The 17,932-nt window shown below is 43.7% G+C and overlaps 1 protein-coding gene across 1 annotated transcript in view; it reads left to right on the plus strand.

Annotated features, from left to right (window-relative positions):
* The window catches only part of LOC147701272 (IgGFc-binding protein-like), a 901,303-nt gene that overhangs the window by 522,530 nt on the left and 360,841 nt on the right, over positions 1 to 17,932 (plus strand). The window contains exons 28-30 of the mRNA XM_086929332.1: positions 522 to 1,101; positions 4,912 to 5,111; positions 5,208 to 5,349. Coding sequence (XP_086785458.1) covers positions 522 to 1,101; positions 4,912 to 5,111; positions 5,208 to 5,349 — 922 coding nt within the window. The remainder of the gene's footprint in view (positions 1 to 521; positions 1,102 to 4,911; positions 5,112 to 5,207; positions 5,350 to 17,932) is intronic.

Raw genomic sequence — 17,932 nt, forward strand, 5'->3', positions numbered from 1 at the left:
TAGCGTGGTTGACAGTGTCGAACGCTGCCGACAGGTCAAGGAGAACCAGCAGGCAGGGTTTCTTGTTGTCCACAGTTAGGCTGATATAATCAAGCACCGACAGCATCACTAATTCTGTGCTATGGTGAGCACAGAAACCAGCCTGCCTGTCTCCTAGGAGGTGGTGATCCTCCAAACACCTGGAGAGATTTTGCAGAACATGTTCTAGAATTTTTGTGAGAAAGGGGAGTAAGGAAATGGGCCTATAGTTTTTCATATTGGATGGATCCGCACCAGCTTTTTTTAGAAGGGGGATAATTCTGGCTTCTTTAAAGTGGGTAGGGACCTCCCCAGACTCCAGGGATATGGCAAGTGATAGAGTCCAGGTACCTCAGATCTTGCAGTTAAATGCTTTTGGTGAACGTGCTTTTGATGTCTTGGAGTTCTGCTGGCTGTTAGTCAAGATGAGAAACCAAACAGTGATCTCAAATGTAGTAATATCAAACAAAACTAATAACGTGGCCTGTTCTCTTTTTTGTTAGGTTGACGGAATCAATAACAACCTCCCTCTGACACTGAATGATGGAAATATTAGGGCCTATCAGCAAGGACTGCGCATCATTCTGAAAACTGACTTCGGCCTAGAGGTCAACTATGACCTGGTTTACAATGTTATGGTCACTGTCCCTGGAAACTACAAAGGCCAACTCGAAGGCATGTGCGGTAATTATAACGGGAACACGAAAGATGAGTTCATGCTGCCTTCCAAGACTCTGGCTTCAGATGCCACCAAGTTTGGCACAGGATGGAGAGTCAATAGAGCAGGGGTGAACTGCAATGAAGGCTGTGACGGAAGTGGCAATGCCTGCTCTGTATGTCCAGATGCAAAAAAGAACATCTTCAAGCAGGATAATTACTGCGGTTTCTTGAAGCAAGCAAGCGGTCCACTAAGCACCTGCTACACCACCATCAACCCAGATGTATACTACAACAACTGCATTTTTGACCTCTGTGCGGGCAATGGTGACCAGAATGTTCTGTGCCACAGCATCCAAAGTTATGTAGCTGCTTGCCAGGCTGCCGGCATCACCATCCAGCCCTGGAGAAGTGACTCTTTCTGCTGTAAGTTTAATTACCCTAAGATGTCCACACTTATGATCGGCCACATCTTAAGCCCCTCCCTGTTAACAATCTGTTGTAACAATCTGTTGTTTCTAAGATATGCTCGCAACTCACTTGGGGCCTCATTTATGAGAAATGACGCATCGCTGCGTGAAAGCAGCGATGCGTCACTTCTTAGTGCGCACTCCTTGCGACATACCTGATGCGTCATATTTACTGTATGACGCATCATGTCGCAAGGAGTTACAGATACGTCAGTATTTCTGACGTATCTGTAAGCGCAAAAGTGATGCATTGCTGGAGTGTGTCACAAAAGTGACGCAACTCCAGCAATGCGTCCTTTCAAATGGGGCAAGCCCCATGTGAAAGGGCCTGTGTCAGTCTTACGCCTGCTGTGAGGCAGGCGCAAGATTTTGACGCAACGGCGTCCTAAAAGTGACGCAGTGAAATCACATAGATTTCACTGCGTCACTTCTACGAGGCTTTTTGCGGGGTAACGCCCCACCTGCATACATTATACCTGACGCAGGTATAATGTAGTGCAGGGGTTTACAAAGTGACGCATCTGCTTAGATGTGTCACTTTGTAAATAGTGCGCAACAGGAGGCATGTTTTACGCCGCCGATGCGTCAGAAAAAGTGTCGCATCAGCAGCGCAAAACTGACGCAAGGCCTCATAAATGAGGCCCCAGGTATTAATGTTTTCCGCTCTCAACAGACTTCCTGCTTGGGATTCTTCCTCTTCATGTTCTTCTGGCCTTTTTTTCCCTGATTCCTGCTACGTTTCAGTTTCAATTCTTTCACTCTATCAAATTCACTCTTTCCAGTGTTTTTTGCACTGCACCGTTTTTCCCAGCTAAGTTTATTTCTATAACTCATTGTTAATACTTTCTCACATTCACCCACAGCAATTCGTCACCCTCTTTCTCTCCATCACTTACTTCTCTGACTCCTATTTTATCATTCATTTGATAACTTTATTTCGGTCAAAAAGACCATAAAAGTGCAATAAAATATGTACAGGCACAGTAATAAAACCACAAATACAGTTGGATTAAAAAGGTATTAAACAATGAGTTATCAAAGAATAAATTTATGGGTAAGTATGGGACATTATTTCATACTAAAAAAAGGGTTCTTCTCCGCCACATGCCATATAAAAAGCGGGAAACAGCAAAAACAATGGGAGGGGCAGTATCATAAGTTAAAACTCTTGAAGCTTGGGCACATTGTCTGAACCCCAGATTTTTACACAGTGGAAGGATCCAGCATTTCCGAATTCCGCTGTATGCGGGGCAGAAGAAAAATATATGTACAATGTCTTTCCTCCAATAGTTGCAAGCAGGGCAATTGGCCTCCATCAAGTGTGACCATCTGGATGTTAGTGCCCCTATCGGTAGGGAGCCATGCCTCAGTTGAATATACAGTTTTCTTGCGAATGGGGGCTGTACCAAGTCCAGAAACACCTCCGTCCTGGGGTTAACTTTCGTCAATAAAAACTCTGTGGTCAGCCTTCCCAAGGAGGTCGAGCAGTGTAGGGTTTTAAGGTTGTATGACCTTACAGTCGCCACTATTTGGGACCTTTGCGTCCTCACGCAGCTGTCTTCAGGTGCATCCCAAAGTTGTGACATACCAATTGGATGGAAAAAAGCCTTAACATGGACCAGCCAAGGTATGTTCTTATGCTGTAGCTGACCCCAGATTGCATTGAACTCTGCTCTAAAGGATGCAAGCTCCGGCACAGACCAAAGCCTTCTCCAATAGAGCAGAGGTCGTGCAGCTGCCAGCTCGTCGATGGGTTCCAAGCCCAGGTCTAGGCGTAATGGTATGAGGGGAGTACTTTGTGGAAGAGCAACCAGGTGGCGCATGAAGGCATGTTCAACCTTCGATAGCTCATGTACTTTCATGAGTCCCCAAAGTTCTGCGGCATGCAAAGCTGCTGGCCTGACCTGTATTTTGTAAATCTCAAGGGCAGGAATGACCATAATCTGGGCCAGTATCAAGGATGATTTAGAAATTTGATGATCCCAAGTGAAATGTTCAGTCAATGTGACCCCCAGGTATACAAAAGTCTTGACACGCTCCAGGGAGGTTCCATTCAGCGTGGGATTTGGGCGGGTATGCCTCGGGGGATTGAAGATCATGAACTTAGTCTTCTCCAAGTTGACCTCCAGCCCCCGTGAGGCACAAAAAGACACAAACCCATCCAAAACCCGCTGGATGCCCGTTGATGTCCGCAATACCAACAAGGTGTCATCCGCGAACATCAAGGCGGGCACCCTACCAGTGGCCAGGCGAGGAGCATCGTTGTCCCTGACGCCAGAAAGTACATTTTATCACTTTCTCACTTTCCACTTTTTTTCTACTTTTGTCTTTCACTTTCACATGCCAAACTCTGTTTATACTCTTTGTTTACCTCTCTTTCCCTCTATTGCCTTCTACCTTTCTCTTTCTCTTTCTTGCTTCCTTTCCACCCTTCTCATTCACTCAACGTCTGCTACTATCCTGACTCTCGTTCAATATTTACCCTCTCTCCCAAGCTCTCTGCTCTCTGAATGTCTCTCCTCCACTCTCTCTCTTATTTGGTCTTTCTTATTTTTCTTGCTTCCTACATTTTCCCTTAGCGTGAGTGGCTGGAATTTCACTAAACAATTACACATTTGGCATCCATTTCTTCACATGTAACTATGTTCGGTTTCCGTTTTTGCTTACAGCCCATTTCTTTGTCTCTGTGTTCCCACAGAAGGACCCATTTTCCTCGTCTTCTGTCCCTTACATAACTAATTTCTTAGTTCTGATTTATGTTTGGATCGTAATGGAATCCTCTGATTTCTGGGGGAAATGCCATACAAAAGAAGAAAATGCACCAACATATTCATCCACCATACTGTCCTCATTGAGAAATAAAGCCTGTAGAGGATTCCCCTCCGAATGTGGTATTTTCTCAAAAATCACAGGCTTTTCCATTACCTCCCAACTCCAAATAACGCCTTTTTTCCCAGTTCCTCCCACCCCTTAGCTGTTTCCATGCCTCCGTTCCATTATCATATACCTCAATTGTTTTGTCCTCAGTTCCCACCACAATACCCAGTGCCTGGATTCCATTTTTACTCCACGTTGCTTGTTTCCGTGCATCTAATCCCTCGCCACATAACACATTTTTTTGTCTTGGTTTATTGTTGGCTGGTAATGAAGCATCCTCCAATTTCTGGAGCAAATGTTAAATTATGTGGTTGAACTTTCTCCTTCACTTCCTGTGCTTCACTCCATCCGGAAAGTGTGGAACGTTCCAATACCACCGACACTTAATTAATGATGCTTGCTTCGATTCCCCCACCACATACGGCATTTATCTCCATTCCCCATCATATAATGTTTTTTTTTTAGTCCTCTGCCATAGACAATTTCTTAATTTCCTTTCCACAATTTAACAACTTTTAACCTGTTATTCCTCCACACCGCTCACTTCTCCATTCCTGAGAGACAAAGACATGAGCTGTTCCCCAGACTGTAATGAAATCCAGAGATTTACAGGTAGATGATGCATCTGACTGGCCAGAAGACTGCGGCAGGTTGAATCATGTTAGATGCGTATAACTTCCAACTTTCCACTATGGATGGGTCTTTGTTTCCATAAATGCCAGCCAAGCTCTGGTGCACAAACTATGTCAGTACCTAACCTTTTAAAGTCACCCAGTTAGTCAAAATCCCTGCTTCTTATTGGTTTGCATTCTTCCTCAATGTCTCGCTAAAACACTAAGGCTTGTCAGATATCCATGCTTCATGCTTTTTGCCTGATTTCTTATTCCAGCTCTAAGTTGTCCATCAAACAGCCACTATGAAATGTGTGCGGACATCTGTTCCACATCTTGTGCCGGAATCACAGATATGGCTAAATGCCCAACAACTTGTGCGGAGGGCTGTGAATGCAATGATGGATTTTTCTTCGATGGCAAGGGATGTGTCTCCATAGACAACTGCGGCTGCTTCGAGAATGGGAAATACTACAATGTACGTTGATTTGCTACTCCATAGACCCGCTGTCCTTGTTAAAAATGTGTGTGAGGGTAACAGATCATGGTAACATTCTCTGCCACCATTTTACAGCCTGATGAAACAGTTGTATCTGCGGACTGCAAGCAAGCCTGCACTTGCCTCGCCACAGGTGGCCTTTTCTGTGAAGATCTCAACTGCGCCAGTGATGAGAAGTGCTCTATCAAAGACGGGATCGCAGGATGTGTCAACAAAGGTGAATACAAGTCTTGTGTTTTTAGTGTGTTGTATTTATGTGATCTCGCTTGATCTAGACGCTTGTAATTCTTCAGTGGCTGACACCTGATGGTCTTGCTCTAAAGCCACACCACTCTTGTGGAGTGGTGTGGCTCACTGGTTAGAGGTGGCAGACCCGGAAGCAGAGAACAGCCTGGGACCAGGGTTCAATTCCCGACGCGGCAGGGTCGTGGACCAGGGTCAGCGTACTTGATAATTCTCGCCTCGTGCCTACTCTAACCAGGGATCACACTCGGCAACTCTGGGAATTAGCTTGCCTCATCTCTACAGTGGCCCCCCACATTCGCCGGGGATGCCTGGTTTCACCTTGGAGATACCCAGTAGGGACCATCTCACAGGGATAGCCAGGACGGGTTCCCCAGCGGTCTACAGCGCCACGACGCCTCAGGGCAGCACTGTGCTTTACAAGACACATACATACACATACATACATAAATGAGAAATTCAGTTAGGGGTGGTGGCTACGTGCTATCAGAAGTTACTGATATGTAGTCTATCACTGCTGGACTGGGAACCAAAAGCAGTCCTGACAAATGTTGTCAGACCAGCCCCATACTGCATGTAGTAAGTGAGTGCCGCCAGTGACCGCAAATTATGTACAGGAGTTTTTTTTTGGAGGGGGGCTCTCCCCAAAGAATATTTTGAAAACAAATTGCATCTATCTATCTTGCGATTTACAGCACTTTTTCATTATAGAACTTTGTCCACTCATTGGATGGATGGAGACTGGAAACAGAGCTGCTAGGCTCAGTGAATGGATAGTCAGATGGTCGGGATGAACTAATTAAAGAATGGATGACAATTAGTACAGACTTTTAACTTCATGGTGCAAATGACCTTGATGCACTGACCAAGTGTGGGTGTTGGAGGAAGTGAAACGATGATCCAGTCAGGCAGAATCCACCACTGAGTGAAGGGCAGGTGATTAAACTCACTGTATAACCTGTGCTCAGACTTGGGTAGCTTGGCACTGAGCAGTCAGGCTTATCACTGGCAATGTGTAAAGCATTGGCACAGCACTTACTCATGATAAATACCCCACGCAGTACAAAAGAGAATTCATACAAGACGTTTGTAAAAAATAGTTTGCATTCGACACACGTATATAATCAGTGCAATATAAACATCATGTACTTCTGAGCATAAATCACACTTGGAAATATTACTATCCATACTAGGCCTACTCATGTTGTGATGTATCAAGAATATGCACATAGGGGACCAAATCATAATCTACCCCCCCCCCCACAAACACACACAGTACACCTCACCCTAATGCAGTGCAACACACTATACACCCCAGGTCCACCCCAACAATCGTTATAATTAAATCCCACACAGTTATATGGAGCTCCCTAGGTCAAAAGGATATCAGAAACATGTACATTCAGAAAATTAGATCACTTTTTTAGAACATCGCGGACCGGAGCCACGCAGGTAAAAACCAGTGTCAAATGGGAAGTGCTTTTGGTATGAAATCAATGTATAAAACCACACCGCCAGCCAATCTTGTGAAACATCGGCGGCATACACCTCATCACTCCAACACACACATGCTGACTCCGCACCACTTGCAGTGCCACTGATACCAGCCAGATCGTACTCATTCACACTCATCACCCTAATGTGGTGCACTGACACTCACCAGGTCAATTGATAACACTCTGCAGACTGTGCGGCCCAAACCTCATTCTGCCTTACTGTTCACCCAGATTGTCCTTTGACCCTGGATAGAAGATCCCCAGGTCCCACTTAGTCTGGGTTCTCAGAAACAGGTGAAGAAAGTTTAGCCACCACTCAGGAAGTCACCCACAGGTCTCAAAACATAAAGGAGTCATGCAATCTCTTGACCCACTTCCATACTGTCTCAGAGGCGTTCCTCCAGCCCAGTCAATCTCTCTTGCTTCTACCTGGTGCCACGACATCTTTGGAGGGAACCAGGTGAGGAGAAACCAGTTGGTCCACTGAGATAAGGGTCAGGGAAGGAAGCAAGGATAAATGAGGAATAACGCAGGGAGCATCTCTGATGCAGAAGGCACCCCGTCAGGTACACGTTGATCGGAGTAGTACCCAGGGAGTCCGGGCATAATGTCTGGAACACCTTGAATATGTCGCACCTGACACTTCAAGTCACACACAAAGAGTTGCAAATTCCGTATCTCCCTGGAAATGAGGTACAATGACCTGGGACCTGTGCACTTTGATAGGGGTTGCACTAGGAAATTCCGGTCACCCTAAATGAAGAGTCGCAAATTCCGTACCTCCCTTTAAATAAGGCTCAATCTCTGCTGCACGCTGATTTGGGTTACACTAGACCAATATGGCCACACACACACAAGTGCAAGTTCCGCACAGCCAAATGAGGTAGAATGAGGCACTACTACGGGAACACCCCCACCTTCGAGGATCGCACCCTGTGAATCGGACACCGCAGGTAATGAGCGTGTAGTTGCATGACGCGCAAGAGAGATGCGGCATGAATGAAGAAGCAGGCCATGCGGATCCCACAACCGGAGAATCCACTCACCCCCAACAAGGCACTTATGAATGTCGGGTTCCCTGCAGTACAGAAACCACATACCTTCGATGTGGGCAAGGTTTCTGGGACTCTGCACTAGGCAATCTGGTCTCCTGACAAGGTCCTCGGTCCAGTGCCAATGCCTCGTTGACAGATGGAATTCAGCAAATAAAATAGGTACTTGTGAGGGCTCCGCTCTCCAGAAGAAACAGGTAGATGGTGCAGGTCCATCGTAGGCCCCTCGTAGAAGAACTTTGATATCCTCATGATTATTTTACCAACTCTGTGATGGAGTAGTTTAACACACATCCTTATGGGACTTGTAGGAATGAGGGAGGTGCATTGTTGTGGGATCGTAGGAATTGGTTGGATTAAGGGAAGGAGTCACGTCATACCTGTTAAGAAGGAGGATAGCATCAGTGAGCGCTTTGCTCGTTTGGCGGAAAGAGTGGACAGGTCGGGGAGGTGTTTATAATGATGGAGGATAAAGGTACGGAGGACGGGTGACGTGGTTGGATTCATGGTTATCGGTCTGACGGTAGCATGCTAAAGCCTGAGTTGCTGGGAAACTGGGATGGGGTGTTTTAAATTGGAATGGATTAAAACGAGGGCAAGTTGATGTTTGGGGAAAGGCTTGCTTGGGCATTGTTTGCGTAGCACATTATTCGTGCATAGAGGGAAAACGTTAATTATGAAGCTCACAGGTAAATGTCATTTGAATTTCTACGATACATTATTTAATATTTTTCACGTATTTAAGTTCGAAAACTGAATCTAATGGGTGTTTTTTTACAACTTGTAATGAACCCCTGAAGAAGGGCTTATATATAGCCCGAAATGCATTGGCAAAAACACGATCAATCACTGAAAAAGATTCACCATTAAGGATTAATTATGTAAGACTCATGTGACAGAAAAAAGCCTGGATTGGCGTATCTGCCGGATTAGTAACAGTTTTTTATAGGTGCCTCACATGTAACAGATTAGAAATGGATGAACTTTGTACTATTTTGAATAAATTGTATCAAACATGTATGAATTTGTGGTATTCTGTAAAGTAACATGGAGTACGCTGTGCGTCCGGTTTTGGAGTGTAACCTCGCTTCAGCTTCGTTGTGTAATTCAGCACGTGGAACTAGGGCAGACCACGCTACCGAGCTGCACGCAACAATTGACAAAACCTAAACTTAGTGAAACTGAAAAACTGCAAAAACAGGTGTGCACTAGTTCACCCCCCTTTTTTTTCATTGAAACACATATGCCCCTTCAACAAGTTGTACCCGTGGATAACTTGTGATAAAACTGTAATTAAGTTACATGTGAAGCAACACCATCTATCCTTCAGAATGGGTAATATGGGAATCACGTTGAAAATCAAGACGATGGACAGATTTGGTTTGGACTGTACATGTACATAGTGTGTAATTCAACACATTTGGTAATGTGTGTAATGCCTTTATGCAATTGCTTTATGAGAAAAACTGAAATGTGGAATTTCATAATTGATGTACGAGTAAACATCTAAGGGTGGGCGGGGTATTGATGTGATGCCTGAAGAAGCATGCAGAAGGAGGGTTACTATAATCATGAATTTTTTTACCAACTATGTGATGGAGTAGTTTAACACGCATCCTTATGAGACTTGTAGGAATGAGGGAGGTGCATTGTTGCAGGCTTGTAGGAATTTGGTTGGATTAGGGGAGGAGTCACGTCATACCAGTTAAGAAGGAGGATAGCATCAGTGAGCGCTTCGCTCGTTTGGCGGAAAGAGTGGACAGGTCGGGGAGGTGTTTATAATGATGGAGGATAAAGGTACGGAGGACGGTTGACGTGGTTGGATTTAAGGTTATCGGTCTGACAGTTGCATTGTTAAAGCCCGAGCTGCTGGGAAACTGGGATGGGGTGTTTTAAATTGGAATGGATTAAAACGAGAGCAAGTTGATGTTTGGGGAAAGGCTTGCTTGGGCATTGTTTGCGTAGCACATCATTCGAGCATAGAGAGAAAACGTTAATTATGAAGCTCACGGCTAAATGTAATTTGAATTTCTACAATGCATCATTTAATATTTTTCATGTATTTAAGTTCGAAAACTGAATCTAATGGGTGTTTTTTTACAACTTGTAGTGAACCCCTGAAGAAGGGCTTATAAATAGCCCGAAATGCATTGGGAAAGACACGATCAATCACTGAAAAAGATTCACCATTAAGGATTAATTATGTATGACTCATGCAACAGAAAAAAGCCTGGATTGGCGTATCTGCCGGATTAGAAACAGTTTTTACATAAGCGCCTTACATGTAACAGATTAGAAATGGATGAACTTTGTACTATTTTGAATAAATTGTATCAAACATGTATGAATTTGTGGTATTCTGTAAAGTAACATGGAGTACGCTGTGCGTCCGGTTTTGGAGTGTAACCTCGCTTCAGATTTGTTGTGTAATTCAGCACGTGGAACTAGGGCAGTCCACGCTACCGGGCTGCACGCAACAATTGGCAAAACCTAAACTTAGTGAAACTGAAAAACTGCTAAAACAGGTGTGCACTTGTTCACCCCCCTTTTTGTACAGTACTCATCCGCCTTGCCAAAAAGTATGATCTCAGTTTTCCCACCGTTCAACTGAAGATGGTTAGTACACATCCACTGCTCAATTTGAGACATACAGTCTTTGAAGCGAGACTTGGTTTCCAATGGGTCAGGACTGAGAGTGACCAAGATCTGAGTGTCGTCAGCTTAAGACACAACCTCAAAACCATAGAATCGAATCACTTTGGCCAGAGGGTCACATAGAGTTTGAAAAGTGTTGGACCCAAAATGGAACCCTGTGGTACTCCCATCTTGACTGATCCACTACAGGAGTTTGTACATCCCACCTGTACTATCATAGTACAATCGGTTGGGTAGTTCTTAAGCCACTGGAAAGCCTTTCCCCTGACACCAATCTCCCAGATCCGGCGTTCTAGAATGCTACGGGAGATGGTGTCGAACGCTGCAGATAAATCAAGCAGGACGAGGATAGATGACTGCCCTCCATCTAATGCCCACCTGATGTTATCAGTTACCTCAAAGCTATTTCGGTGCTATGAGCTGCCCTGAAACCCGATTGAGAAGGGTCAAGCAGTCCATGGCTCTCAAGGTGGGCAAAAAGCTGTTTATTGACCAAGAACTCAAGCATTTTACTGAAATGAGGAAGCAGCGATATAGGACGATAATTACTTAGGAGTTTTGGGTCTGCAGTAGATTTCCTTAATATGGGCCTGACCCTTTCCATAGTGTGGGAAATTTCGATTCTGACAAAGATTTATTAAATAAATCGGCGAGGCAGTCTAGGAGCACAGGAGCTACCGTAGGAAATTTCGATTCTGACAAAGATTTATTAAATTAATCGGTGAGGCAGTCTAGGAGCGCAGGGGTTACCGTAGGAAAGATTTTTGGTGACAGAGGGTCGGTAGGTGAGCCCGTTTTTACTTTAATAAGGGCTTCAGTCACCTCTGCAGAGCAACACTGGGTAGATTCCTCCAATATATGAGGGGGATCAGAAGGTTTTAACGGAAAATTCACCAAGTCATTACAATTACCAAACACAGGAAAAGAAGTATGGATAGCCATAATCTTATCCTCAAAACATTTTGAGAGAGAATCTATCCAGTCTTGGGAAGTAGAATGTTGAGACTGAGCAGGGAGAGTAGATAATTCTTTTAGAATTTGGGAGAGCTCCTTATTTGAATTTGCTGCCTTCTCAATATGATTAAGGAGAAATAATTTCCTTGTATGCCTTATGTTTTCCACGTACTTATGGTGAACACCTTTGTATGGTACAGGATCAGTCTGATCTTTGGTTTTCCTCCATTTACGCTTCGCGGACCTACAGGAGAACTTCAGTAGCTTTAGTTGGTCAGTGAACCAGGGAGCTGCTCGAGCTTTAAGGGTAACTCTGGTAAGAGGAGCAATTTTGTCCAGAGTGTTAGTTATAGTTCTATCTAGGGAAATCGCAGAAGAGTCGATGTTGTCATTAGGGCTGGGTGGGGTTGGCCGGAAAGTAGCAGCAAAAAGAGGTAAAGTAACTTTACGCCAAGATCGTCTCCATACTACTTCCTTACAAGGGACCATATTGATGGTGTGGTCCAGAAAAATGATCAGACCATAATAATAGTAACGGAGACTCAACCTTGATCTCAGTAGAATTTGTTAACAATAAGTCAAGTGCATGACCAGCAATGTGCGTGGGCCCGGTTACCAGTTGGACAAATTCCAAGGAACTAATACTTGAGATTAGCTGTTCGGTATCAGTATCATGTAGTAATTATGCATGATAGTTAAAATCACCTAACAAAAGGAAGGAGTCAGAGGCTAATACATGCAGAGCAATAATCTCCAATAGTTTGTGTGGAAACTCTTTTTTAGGACCAGGAGGTCTGTATACTAGTGCACCTATCCATACTCCTCCTGACAGACCATCCATTTTAAAAATGCATACTTCCATATTGCTTGTGCTTATGGACTCTAAAGAAGTGATATTAACAACCGGAGTAGTGGCAATAAGTAGACCACCTCCTCTGTTCTTTTCTCTATCCACTCTTATTATTTTGTATTGTTGAGGAAACACAATGGCCGCATCTGGAGAACAGTCCAGCCTGGACTGCCAGGCAAGGTCCTCCCTGGACTGGAAACAGGCATCCCAGGACCGGTTTCGGGGTTTCACCCCTCATCACCCATGATAGTTTGACTCCAGTGACATGGAGAGCACGGGACCCATGTCTAGACATACCCGACCCACTCGGGGTGACAAATGCAAAAAAAACAATTGATGGACAGAATGCAGAACAATGAGTACAAAGTTCAGCGAAGGGTTATGAGAGTGTTCAGAAATATGATGGTGCTCTACAGGTAGTGGTCAGGGGTAGTGTGGGGTTTAGGTGGTTGGTGCTTCTTGATCTGAGATAACCCTGGTCTCAGAAAAAAGGAAGAGGGAGAGGAGCTCAACCTTCTGTAACATATAAGCAATGTAAAGCGCACACAACCTGAGTCAGTTTATAGGTTGAGTCTTGTTATCATTCAATGAAAGGATAAGATCAAACTCCAATGTTTTTATCCTATTAGGTATTTATTGTTCCGGTGTGAGTATTTATTTCACAAGAAAACTAGCCGACACGTGTTTCGTCAATACCGGGGTAAACCCGTGACTCTTCAGGGCTGTGGAGTTTTAGGCTGAAAGCAGTGTCGTGGGACCGGTGATAATTCCAACCCGGTCCTAATCGTGTATAGATAAGGGAAGACGCAAGAAGGAAATGCTTCTAATGCGTCAGGGTGGCGTGTTAAGGGTAGAATGTTCCGCCGCCGGGTACGCGTTTGGATCGAGCAGGGAAGCCAATTCGCTTGCCCTTGCTTGTGAGCTTGTTACCGTCGTAAGGAAGTGAAACGAAGTCCGTCGTTTCTCCGGGTTTGTGAGAACCGACGGACTTCGTTTCACTTCCTTACGACGGCAACAAGCTCTTCCCTTATCTATAACATTGGAGTTTGATCTTATCCTTTCATTGAATGATAACAAGACTCAACCTATAGACTGACTCAGGTTGTGTGCGCTTGACATTGCTTATAAGAATGCAGAACAATGTCATACATTCCCCCCAGTGCAGAGATCTTGGCCTAAATCAATCGTTTTTTTGCTCACCATGTCACTGCAGTTTGAGCCAGCCATATGAAAATCAGTCTTGACCCTGTGCCCAATGGGAACGGTCCAGCCCGATCGGCCAATCCAGGTCCTCCCTTGACTGGAAACAAGCATTCTAGGACCGGTTTCTGGGTATCACAACTCATCAGCCAGGATAGCTTGACTCCACTGGCATGGAGAGCACGGAACCCACGTCTGGGCATACCCGTCCTACTATAAGTGGCATTTATAAGCAAGCTCTTCCCAAAACACCGTTATCATTAGAAAGGGTTTGGCACTGCGAATCCAGTGATAGGAAACATCAAATTGCTGCTCAACTGCAATCAAGTGTTGCAGCCTGAAGTAAAGTCAAGTACTTTCCCATGTTAGCCTACGGGAAGAGCAAGTCTCATAGGTGGTGAAAACACATTTAGGTACTTTACACTACCTGAGCACACAGGTGCTAATGCGTTCACAGACCTCCGATAGCAGGCTGGGCACATAGACCCTGGCACCATCGGTGCCAGTGTGCTCACAGAAGCCTGCAATGGCAGACTGGATGTGAGTTTATATAGAAAAACAAGAGGGAGTGAGAAGCTAAATTGGGGCAACCCTCAACCTCCCTCAACAATTGTAATCAGTACACAAAAGAGAGAACGCCTCACAATTGATAAACTCCTAACATTTTGAATGGTCAAATTGACTAATTTCCATATATATCAAAGTGGAAAGGTATCTGCTCCCAGGTGAATCAGTGTGACCTTTGCATCACATCAGTGGCATGGTTCATCATTGGATCTTCACCCACTACAGCTAGTGTGAGAGGGTGGGCTCAATGCAGTTTGTAAGCAGAGCTCTTACTAAAACCTAAGTGCAAGTTAGAAAGCCTTCAGGATCCTAATTCATGTTTATTAAAGTTAAATTAGCTGTCATTTAAAAAAAGGTGTGGTGTTCTATTAGTGCAATGACCCCTAACTTCTATATCTCAGTAGGTCAACATGTCTGTTACAAGTGTTACTCAGGGTTGGCAGGCACTCTTCAGGACCAACTAAATCCATGATTGTGTTAAATACCAAACGTAAAGGTAAATACAATTATATGTATATGACACCTATACAGCTCCTAAAAATTCAGTTTCCATGAGGTAGTGGGGGTGGGGCGATCCCTGCTGTCACATTCTAAGAGAATACAAAACAGTGCTTACCTTTTGTTTCATGAAGGGGCAGAGGGGCTCCTAAAGAAAGGGCTTAAGGTCATTTTCCACGTTATGTTAATTTAATTGATTGCATTACATGTAATCTGTGTGTTTTGGACAGCCAGAATAATACATGCTATTGATAGATCACTCTTCAGTGTCCTGGTTTGGGGACATTAAGAATTTCGATTTGCAGAAGCAAGTAAGGAATCACTAATAGTAGCTCTCATGCACAGCCCAACAGGGCTCATCATTGGACCCTTCATTTCCATATTAAATAAAAAGCATTTCTCACAATTTCTGCTGAAAATGTGACACCCGACGGCACCACTTGTAGTTTATACTTATTGACCTAAAACTGGGTAGAGAATTAAATAACTAAATACTGACTAAACTGCACATTGTGAAACCAGGAAACCTTGCACCAATCATGGATTCTACTTGACCACTTAGAGTGATATGTAAAGAAATGCCACTCTGTGCATGACCACTACCAAAGGGTTGGACTGATGCTCCAAGAGTGTACTGAGGCCTGCTAGCCAGACCTCAGTGCTAGTGCTCTGACCCTAAAAATTATATGCTTGATTGCCTTATGCCCAACTGGTATAACTTCACTTACCTGTTGTTAGTATATGGTTAGATGGTTAACTAGGGGCTTTAAGTGAAAGTTTCTCACTAGGGCTGAAGCACTTACTGTGCCTTACTCGATGAGCCAACTTGAAAACATGTCTCTCAGCCTGCCACTGGAGACCGGCAGAGCAGTTTTAAAATGCTAACTCAACTTTACCATTTGAACTGATGGCAAAGCCCAAAACTTTCTTTTTGCACATATACAAGTTATCGCTATAGCAGGCCTATTGAGTCCCAAGGCAGGGAGCTTTATATTAAAAAGTAGGACATGTATTTTTATATATATTAACAGTAAAATCCCCAACTTGTCGTTTTTACTGCCGAAAAGCTTTGAGGGCCATTGGGGATTACAGAGCTACACGTTGACGAGTCAGCTGTGCTAACTTCTGAATGAGACTACTAAAGTTGGTACTTCAAGATATTAAAATAATCATCACACTAAATCTAAATCTGACTTGATACCCATTAGCAAATACTGCCCACAAGACAGCTATATGCCCTCCTGAGGAGAAGTATGAACAACTCCCAGAAGAGTGAACAATAAGGATTGCTGTTGGAAGGAGTATTACCTAACCCTGGCAGCAAGTCATACAAGGTGTGAGCCCAAAAGAGAAGCCTCAAAGGGAAATCTGCCTTTGAAGGACAAATGGTGGACAAGCATGAGAGGGGCTGCACTTTTGTTAAGGCAGATGGTACTTTTATTTGATTTCGTTAAAAATCATAAAAGAGTGGATAAAGCATTTAGTGCCAGATGTAGGTGTCCAAATACCGGTCGGTAACGGCCGATTTCGGCCGTTACCAACCGGTATTTGGAGTTTCAGATGGAGGGGGCCTTAAAATTACCAATTCAGTAAATTTACCGAATCTGTATATTTACCGAATCGGTAATTTGTGATGTAGGTGGCACAAAAAACAGTGCCACAGACCCTTCAGAATTCGTTTTTTACCATCAAATACTATTTGATGGTAAATAACGAATTCCTGTGTACATGCACATCTGTGCCATGTGGCACACATACATGCCCTAAGGGCATGCATGTGTGTCACATGGCACACAAGCCTGAATCAGGGGTGCAACAGGGTGTCAAAGTGACACCCTGTCCTTCTTGTCAATTCGGTAATTTTACCGAATCGGTATTTACCAATTCGGTAATTGCCATTGGTTCCTATGGGCCGAATGTTACAGATTTGTTAAATAATTCGGTAAAAATACCTACATAGCATTTACTGATTTGTAAATACCGAATCGGTAAAATTTGGTATTTACGAATCGGTAAATACTAATTACCTACATCGGGCCCTTAGTACAAAAAAATTCTAAAATGGGGGTTAAAACAGTACAAAAGATTAAAACACGATGCATGTACTGAATCATCATCAATAGATAGTAGACAGAGTATAGTTGATGCAATTTTGAGCAGTGCAAGGCGGTACTGTGAGCAAGAAGACGGGAAATAATATCAGTGCAAAAGAGAAAAGTCCAAGCAGTCTTGTCGAAACCGCTCCAGTTCATTTATTTTTGTTGTCTAATTCTTTGGCTGCCATTTTCCAGAGCGTGATGGCTTTACAAGCTAGTTCGATGGACCGGCCTCCAAGGCATTGTATGACTGCGGCTCTGCATGTCCGTAGCTGTTTTTTTCTCAACAGCTCACGGGGGACCATTTTCCAAATTTCTAAAAGTGAGGGGCAGATGCAAAGGAGATATAAAAGACTCTCTTATCCTTGTCCACACAACTGGCATTCTTTTGTTAGCCATACATAATTCCATTTTGGGGTTAAATCCTTTGTGGGGAATGACCACAGCCATAACATCATCAAATAATGCTTTTTATGATTTGAAAAGTGTTCTAACAAATATGGTTGTGGTTTAAGCCTCTGATAAGATCAAATCACTGCCCAAGTGTGATTTTTCTTTGAGAATGGAGTTTTGTCCATTAACTGTGAGATTTCTTTGGTTGCACTGTTTACTGCATTTTTAAAACCAGAATAAGAGTTTGCTGGACCTGGGGTTACCAGTCCACATCGGGTAGCCTGGCACAGAGTAGGTATGACTATTCTCAGAGTGTAATGCTTGCGTCACACTCCACACAGTAACCCAGCGCCCATCCACTAAAAATGACACGACTACACCAGTTTAGAAAAATACAAATTTTTTTATAAAAATCTTTAGATTCTCTTTGTCTTTCAGCAGTGTAGAACCTTATCACAGGAAATATTTCTACATTTGATTTTTGGCATTCATAAAGCTTTACATTACTTCACTTAATATCATTTTCCCCAAGATGGAAGTATTTCCGCAAAAACCCTGTCACCTTAACTTTTCAGCAAAAGTATAACAGTTTAAGTGAGGTAATCAGCAAGAATAACATATTCCTGTAAGAAGCCAGTTTGTACATTACCCTTGGGAACTCATAGGCAACAGTAGCTGGAAATTACAGATGTTCAGTCAATAGTTCCCCCAATGGCATACTTTTAAACTGTGTTAAGCAGCTGTTTATCTAGCAGGAGACAGGTAGGTTATTTCATCATTCCACAAAACCACATAG

The sequence above is a fragment of the Lissotriton vulgaris genome, chromosome 7 (genome assembly GCF_964263255.1).
Source record: "Lissotriton vulgaris chromosome 7, aLisVul1.2, whole genome shotgun sequence".
Classification (NCBI taxonomy): Eukaryota; Metazoa; Chordata; class Amphibia; order Caudata; family Salamandridae; genus Lissotriton; species Lissotriton vulgaris.